Below are 8511 nucleotides of genomic sequence, written 5' to 3'. Positions count from 1 at the left end.
CCCCCCCCGCTCGCCCCCACCCCCCGCTCTTTTTCTGACAGTAATAAGCCCAACCCCAACCAGATCTCGCTGACCAACGGCAAGATGGCAACCGTGAACGGCGCAGGGCCCGGAACCTTCCACGCGGCTGGCGGGGGTCGAGCCTGCGAGAGCTGCTACAGTAAGTTTGTGTTCAACGGAAGCCAAACGACACCACCCTGAATGAAGATCTGAAATACGCTTTGTGAACTCAAGTCTTAGGAGAGTGCCAATCATAATGTGCGACAAGTCATCGGCGAGTTGCAACACTTCATATTCATTAGTCAAATTATATGTCAATCATTCCTGAGACAGACAAAACCGTTCTCACAAATTTGGGAGCATGTACTTGTCCAGATGTCCTCATTAGATGGGAGTTCTAGTCCAATCCCTCAGTACAATTATTTAATTAGCAGGCTTGCATCACATTTGTCCACACCAAGTGCACCAGAAAATGAAGCCAGAATGAAAATCTACTCGCGTATCGATTTTGTCCTTAGTACTGTGGCGATCCTTCAGCTTGCGGTCGTCGTTCAGCGAGACCAATCAGGCGCTCGCGAGTAGATGGGGTCCTTCGGGGACGTTGCCGGGGATCGATAAACGTCTTGAGGCTGCGCTAATCGTCCCCTAACGCGCTGGCGTGTGTTCCCGCAGCCATGCAGTCTGCCCAGTGGTACTCATGGGGGCCCCCCAACATGCAGTGCCGCCTGTGCGTGTCCTGCTGGATGTACTGGAAGAAGTACGGCGGCCTGAAGATGCCCAGCCGAGCCGAGGCGCCCGAGGAGAGGACGTCCCCGAGCCCGGCTGCCAACGTGAGTCCCAGCAGCCGCCGCGGCTCGTCACTTTGTCATCGTGTGCTCTCGAGGACATGTTTGTGGATGTTGAAGCTACACTATGTGATTTATTGTGGCAGGCGTCAACATGAATTATTCAGTGCGCGCTGTAAACCTCTCACATGTTCAATGTTCATACATTCAGCACAGCGCATTTTTTTAAAGGGTGTGCGAGGGGAAAGCACTTGGAACACTATGGCAAGTCCATTGAGGTGGAAGGATTATTTATCCAGGGAAAATGTGACTTCCAATTACAGGCTTCTGCAGCTTTGGTTGCCAAATACGATTCCGCTTAGGTTGCCAAATTGGTTCCTTGTTGGTTTTGATACATGGTTTCATTACCGTAAATTTACCATTTCCTTTTAGGTTACAGGTCCTGTTTCCTCTTAAGTTCACCTAATTAGGCAATACGCGACCCGGAATTTTTGGTGCAGATCACCCATCAGTGAGTTAAAAACAAACACAAAAAGAATAATCCATCACCGGTCCGATCACAAGGTGGAGCGGTATCTCTATTTAAATAACTTGTGGGTCCCCTGAGCTAACAGTTTTGCTTAGGTTACCAAATATGTTGCTGTTTAGGAATAGAACATCGTTCTGCATAGATTACTAGCTGCTCTTAGTTTACCAAAATATGGTTATGGGGTTGCGCCTGGGTGAGTGGATATGGGTCTACTTTAAATATGGTTCCATTTAGGTTAGCGAATATAATTTGGGTGACCAAATATAGTTTTGTTTAGGTTACGACATATGCTTCGGTTACCTAATATTAGCTTTCCTTTTTTTGCCCAGAGCAATGTTATTGTCTTGTCTAAAAGGCTTTGCCATCGCTGCTTTCCCCTCATGCCCAGGAGCCGCGGTCGCGGAGTCACGCCCCGCGCCAGTCCAACCACATTCCCATGCGCAACAGCGGCAGCCCCAAGTCGTCCATGAAGACCAAGCAGGCCTTCCTGCTGCAGGCCACCCGCCTCACCAAGCTGGCGCGCCACATGTGCCGCGACGTCATCAGGCTGCGCCGCGCCGCTCGCCGCCCCTTTGTCCCCATTAACTGCGGCGCCATAAAGGCAGAGTGTAAGAGCGCCTTCAATTCCTCCTAACGTGGACACACGCACATTCTCACCCCATCAGCACCCCTCCGTCTGTCTCTTCCTGTTTTTATTGTTGTGCTCATTTTTGGGGTTGTTTTTTGTATTCTCCCGTTCCTGCCCCCCCCACCCCTCTCATTTCCAATAAAGACTGCCTGTCCTCATCACTCTTGAGTTTCAATCATTACAGAGTCACGAGGAAGAACTGCACACCATCAGATGTTTCCTTTTTCTATAGAGCAAAGCTATTCTTGCCACTGGAGCAGAACGTTCCCTCCGTCCCACTCGGGCCATGACATCATAACGCCATTGCCGTCAATCAATCAATGGACTCTCGTCACCCATCCATCCCCATCTACCTCGTCGTCGTCCTCGGTGTCACGGACGTCCAAATAAAGTTCCGCATTGAAAGCATCTCCGACGAGTCCTTGTGTGCTTTCGTGTGTCACGTGTGTGTTACTTGTCCATCGACTGAAGACACAAACCCACCTCACCCACTCCGCCGCATGGATCGTTGCGCCATCACCACGCCCTCATGTCTGTGTCGAGTGTAAGTGACATCATCATCCATTTTGTTTCGACTTTGAAGCTTCTACTGATACGTATATGGTGTGTGTGTGTGTGTGTGTGTGTGTAGATGTCTCAAGGGTGTCTGAAGGTCACGGGACCCGGCTCCCCAAAATTCGAGCGGCGCAGCGCAGCACACTGACAAGCGTGGTGCAGTTTCTAGGTAAGTCCAGGCTGCCCTGATATATTTTTTGCCCCATTGCCATGGCGACAAACAGTTGACACCACTCTGCCGGTGGTTGCAGAGTCCCGTCCGGCATCCCAGGCGCCGCGTTCGCACCGTACGGCCGGCCTGCAGACGCCTCCGCCGCGCCGACTGCTGTCCTCGCTGCCGCACGGACCCCACGGCATGCTGGGAAAGCGCAGTTTTCACCACCACAGCAGAGGAGCCGAGCAGGACAGGCGCTCGGGTAAGGGAGTTTAGATCCGTGTGAAAATGACACAGAAGTGCGTCATCCAAGTCTGTCACTGCCATTTTTTGTGTTGCAGAGAACCCCGGAACCACAGGTGGCGCCTTACTGGTGAGTGAACAAGCATACAAAGCGGAAGACACAACCCCACCTCCCCCACTCCGCCGCATGGATCGTTGCGCCATCACCACGCCCTCATGTCTGTGTCGAGTGTAAGTGACATCATCATCCATTTTGTTTCGACTTTGAAGCTTCTACTGATACGTATAGTGTGTGTGTGTGTGTGTGTGTGTGTAGATGTCTCAAGGGTGTCTGAAGGTCACGGGACCCGGCTCCCCAAAATTCGAGCGGCGCAGCGCAGCACACTGACAAGCGTGGTGCAGTTTCTAGGTAAGTCCAGGCTGCCCTGATATATTTTTTGCCCCATTGCCATGGCGACAAACAGTTGACACCACTCTGCCGGTGGTTGCAGAGTCCCGTCCGGCATCCCAGGCGCCGCGTTCGCACCGTACGGCCGGCCTGCAGACGCCTCCGCCGCGCCGACTGCTGTCCTCGCTGCCGCACGGACCCCACGGCATGCTGGGAAAGCGCAGTTTTCACCACCACAGCAGAGGAGCCGAGCAGGACAGGCGCTCGGGTAAGGGAGTTTAGATCCGTGTGAAAATGACACAGAAGTGCGTCATCCAAGTCTGTCACTGCCATTTTTTGTGTTGCAGAGAACCCCGGAACCACAGGTGGCGCCTTACTGGTGAGTGAACAAGCATACAAAGCGGTGACGGAAGTTACCGAATTTGTTACCAAATGCGATTTTGCTTAGGTTACCCTATATGGTTCTCCTGATGTTACCAGATATGCTTTGGGTTGGATAATGTTGCCACAAAGGTTACCAAATACAGTTGTATGACTCCTCTGTACTGTAAATGTGGTTGCGTTCAAGTTACTGGTTTGGCTTAGGCGGCCCAATATGGTTCATAATCCGACACCGTAATACTTTTCGACAGCACAACGGGCGCAGCAGCAGCGGGGGAAGCACTCGCGGAGGCGTTATGATCCGAAAGCGGCGCCCCAACTGGATCGACGCCCCGGACGACAGCTTCTTCCTCGTCACCCGGGAGACCAGGTAAGCTAAAGTTGACACCCCCACGCCCCCGCCCCATCCCTTGCGCCGTCTACGCCCTCCCACATTCGTCTTGCATAAAAGCTGCCGCATTAAAATCCCATGCCAGACATTCACGCGAAACCTCATTTGAATTGAACTGGATTGAAATGACAAAACGTTGCTGAGGGGGGTGTAGGTTAAAAAAATGGTCTAATAAAAAGCAGCAGCAGTGATGGCCTCCTGCTCAAGGGAAGAAGACATGACGAAGGCAAGCAATTACAGAGCATGGAAACGAGAAATACCTCAATGTCCTCATCCAAACTTAATGTCTCCGGTTGCTCGCTATCGTGAGTCTGGGTGTCCTGCGACTGGAAGGCCGTAGGTTCGATTCCCTTGGATCATGATGGCTGAGATGCCTTTGAGCGAGGCACTTAAATCCCCATGTACCAAAAAGCATCTTTTTAAGGTACTTGGGGTAAATTACCAAATGCGTTTTCCGGCACAAATGTGGTTCCGTTTAGGTACCAATTATGGTTCAGTTGGTAAATATGGCACCGTTTGGGTTGCCAAATATGGTTCACTTTGGGCTACCAATTAAGGTACTGCTTACATTACCAAAAGGTTCCGCTTAGCTCCCCAATATGGTTTCCGTTAACCCGCTAAACACGTTTCAACTTAGCATGTCAAAAGTGTCCAAGTATGGTTCCTTTTAGGTTACCAAATTAATTTCATTTACATTTCAACAAATATGCATTCATTTAGTTTAACGTGGTTCCGTTTAGGTTGCTAACCAGGTTTCCTTGTGGCTGACCAAAAGTGGTTCCGTTTTGTTACCGAATTGGATGCTTACCAAATATGCGCCCTCTTAGGTTACCAAATAGGGTTCCGATTGTGTTAGCAAATATGGTTCCACTTATAAGCTGTCAAACATGGTTCCCCTCGGGTTACTGAAAATGGTTCCGTCGCCAACACAGCACGCTTTCTGCAAGTGATGTTCCTGTTGTATGCAAATAGGCTCCCCTTCATTACAACTATGTGCAGGGTGAAGATGTTCTTCCATTTCAATGGTGTCTAATTGAGTCATGGTACCAGGCCCTCACAGCTGCGTCTCAGAGTGCCACCGCTGCCCCTAAAATTAGCGCCACTAACTGGTGCAGATGAGCCACGCATAGCAGGGTCCTGAGTGGAAATGTTATTAGCACATTAGCGGCTCCTGCTGGGCTCGTGTAGCTTCAGAGCACTTTGTTCGTGCGTGTGTGTATTTATGTGTGTGCAGGGATAATACAGTACACACACACAGGTATATAATGCTGCTTATGAGGAAGTACTACATGTTAATGGTTGTGATGGGAGAAAAGGCCACCTCTCGCTAACGACACCGCCGTCTTGGTTTTCTCCTCCATCTCTTTCTCCCTCTCTCTCATTCTCTCTCAGTGTGGTGAGCAACGCCGTGAGGCACAGCCGAGAGAGATGGGAGTGAGAGTGAAAGAGAGAGAGCACGGGTGAGGGGGACAAAGAGGTGGATAAAAAAAAAAAAAGAGGCGGAATTAATGCTCTTCTGAACCCAAGTGTGACTCTAGGTTTAATAATATCAATTTGACTTGGTCATTGACGTAGCGCAAGTGGAACCGTAGTTGCGAAACTTCTTGTAACGCTATGTGGTGACTTAAAGCTGCTCTTCAAATACCAAATCTAGTTCCACTTAAGTGGTCACCTAAGTGGCCACATTATTGACAAATTTGGTCACTTAAGTCGAAGCATTTTTTGCTCACGTAAGTGGTTACTGATATGGAGACGTTTTTTGTGATTGAAGTGGTCACTTATGCAGAGCTGTTATTGGTCACCTAAGTGGAACTATGATTGGTGATTTGAGTTGCTTACCCCAAGTGGAGAACCATATTTGGAAACCAAGCAGAACTGTATTGGGTTACCGGTACTTAAGAATCGGGCCCGACGATACCATTTTTTTGACGCTGAAGCCTATATTTGACTGTTTCTGTTTTAGAATACTTTGCCCTACTTTGCATTTGTTTGACTTTACAGCAGAGAGCAACATTTTCACAAATTGGCCTTTTTTGGGGAGGGTTATTTGAATGTCGTTGTCTTAGTCTCATGTTGTAATGTATTCATGTGTTTTAAAAGAATGGCTAAAATCATTAAAAAAAAATTAAATCATCCGATTTCAAATAGGCTAATATCAGCCGATGAATCGTTCGGAGCCTACTGATGCAAAACACCCTGAGTAGCGCCGCGGCAAGAAAAACATTTCAAAAGTGACCTTATGTCATTACCAGTCCGTGTTGATTGACGCGTGTGCGTGCTGCACCCCCTGTAGGAGGGCGAGACGGCTGCTGTCACGCTCGCAGCTCCGGCATGCATGTCGGCAGCCTTGCGAGCAGATCACCCTGCGCAGGGCCTCGCAGGCGCCTCCACCGCAGGGCCTGGTCCTGGGGCCCCCGCACCCGCATCCCAGCTTGAGGATGCGAGGCCCCATCGTCATTCACGACTGAACCGCCGCATTCTCTCCCTTCTTTTTCTCTCGTAACATCAGACCCGTTCAGTCCTCGGCAACCGTGAGCCCCCCCACACACACACACATACACACAAACACCTGTCCCCTTTTGTCTCCTCTTTAAAACCCGACTTGCCAATATATTAGGTATACCTTTGATTGGAAAAAACATGTTACCACATAAGCATTTTAGTACATCAAAGTGTGCGTGTGAGCTTGTGTTTAGGTATGTGTGTTGTCATGGCAACAACGGGCCAAAATGCCAAATTGTTTTTTAGGAATGGGCATATGAACTTTGTTTGTTGATTGTGACTAGTGATGTTGGTTTGTATAAAGTTTTTCGTTTCAGGGGAGGACTAAAGCTTAAAATGGTTTTAACTGGGTTGACTGTTTTTTTTTTTTTTTTTTAAATCAACCCCACTAGAATCCATTCGGGAAAAAAAAAGAATTAAATTTCCCTTTAAAATCAAATAAAGTCTCATCCTCAGGCACGTATTTAAATATGTAATATAAAATGAGCAGTGGCATCATTAGCGTTAGCCAATATAGACAAGGCAAGTTACATTAAAGGCACTTTTAAAAGACAAATCCACATAATTTTTGCTGGTTATTTTTTTTTTCATTCACAACATTTGGGAGATGCGCACGCATCAATAAACATGAATCCCACAAGCTTAGCACACCTTTCTTTGGTCACTTTTGTCCATTCTGTTAATAATTTTCAATAAATATTCAAATAATTCGTGTTGTCATCGTAGGATTCCTGAATGATATTTTAAAGGCCAATCATGTTTTAGCTCCCCTCTAGAGCTTGAACAGGTTACCAAGTTGTCTCTGAAACGCGGGACTTGGCCTACAACTTTTGTTATTTAAAAATGAATAAATAAATCAGGCATGACTTTCAGGTGACCACGACGGTCCTGTGATTTCTTCATTGAGAATGTTTGTGTTTTCTCGTACGTATGTCACGTGTTGAATTCTGAATATGCTGATGATGGTCATAATAAAGCAAACGCCCTCATCTTCTCTTGGTCTATTTTTAGCCCTCGAGCCATGTTTCAGATGTACAGTACTGTCGTTTTCCTGTCGAGGCGAAAGTGAGCAACAGATGGAAAGGAAGAGAACAATCGGGGGGGGTTAGGCAGCTTGAGAAAAGCCTGAAATAAGCGTCATCTGTCACCATATGTGATTGCTGAAGAAAATCGTGTGACCGGCTTGCAATCGGCCTTCCGCCACCACCAGAAACGTGACAGCAACTACAACACCCAAGAGACTACCAGTTCCTATTCCTCAATTTTTTGTGTGGGGTACATGAATGTGTCTCCCCAAATGACTGCTATTTTTCATGCCCAATTAAAAATGCCGTTTAAACAACAGAGACATCGCCATTCGGGATCGATTAAAAATAAATTGAACACGTTTCTGGTTTTACTCGAGATAAGGTTTTACACATGAAACTACAGGATTTCCTACCTTGTATGAACTACATGAATACACCACAGCTGATGCGGTGAATTGGCTATTTTTTTAAACTTGAATTTGCACACCCTTTCTTCTCCGACACAAGGTGACCTCAACATTAGATATGGCACAAAAAGATTTACCACTGTCTGTGAGGTTTGTAACGGTACTAGATATCTTACATTTACAAAAACTCTGCATTTAAAATGTGTTAAATTATCACTACAACCAGTGTCAGTAAACATGGTCACTTTGTATTTAGGGGTCCCGGTAACTAAAAAGAAGGGTAGTGTCGCACAAAATTCCTACTTTAATTAATTTACTGAACGCACCGTCACTGTTACATTTAAATAGCCGTGTCCCACATCCGACTTTCGTACATTTCTTTAAAATTTTCAGCGCTTAAATGTCATCAAAATAAAATCTCAGCCATTTGAGTACCTTCATTTAGAATAAAATAAAAAGAAACTTAACGAACTTGACTGTTTACAGAAGACGATCAGCCTTTACACGGGAAACGCTAGGA

The 8511-nt window shown here is 47.3% G+C and overlaps 1 protein-coding gene across 5 annotated transcripts in view; it reads left to right on the top strand.

Annotated features, from left to right (window-relative positions):
* mta3 (metastasis associated 1 family, member 3) overlaps positions 1–7550 on the top strand; it is a 16211-nt gene extending 8661 nt beyond the window's left edge. For 2 of the 5 annotated variants that reach the window (XM_019893822.1, XM_019893825.1), the window contains exons 12-19: positions 42–160; positions 673–830; positions 1703–1922; positions 2574–2666; positions 2749–2913; positions 3630–3661; positions 3915–4033; positions 6348–7550. In XM_019893822.1, coding sequence (XP_019749381.1) covers positions 42–160; positions 673–830; positions 1703–1922; positions 2574–2666; positions 2749–2913; positions 3630–3661; positions 3915–4033; positions 6348–6522 — 1081 coding nt within the window. In that variant the 3' untranslated portion in view covers positions 6523–7550. Of the gene's footprint in view, positions 1–41; positions 161–672; positions 831–1702; positions 1923–2174; positions 2351–2573; positions 2667–2748; positions 2914–2992; positions 3025–3629; positions 3662–3914; positions 4034–5446; positions 5515–6347 lie in introns of those variants that run through there. The other 3 variants (XM_019893824.1, XM_019893823.1, XM_019893826.1) reach the window with 3 other exon arrangements.
* Positions 7551–8511: the final 961 nt, after the last annotated feature.

This window comes from Hippocampus comes, unplaced genomic scaffold, assembly GCF_001891065.2.
Source record: "Hippocampus comes isolate QL1 unplaced genomic scaffold, H_comes_QL1_v1.1 scaffold31, whole genome shotgun sequence".
NCBI lineage: Eukaryota > Metazoa > Chordata > Actinopteri > Syngnathiformes > Syngnathidae > Hippocampus > Hippocampus comes.
Note: the sequence above shows the minus strand (reverse complement) of the source record. Positions and strands in the feature narration are given on the sequence as shown.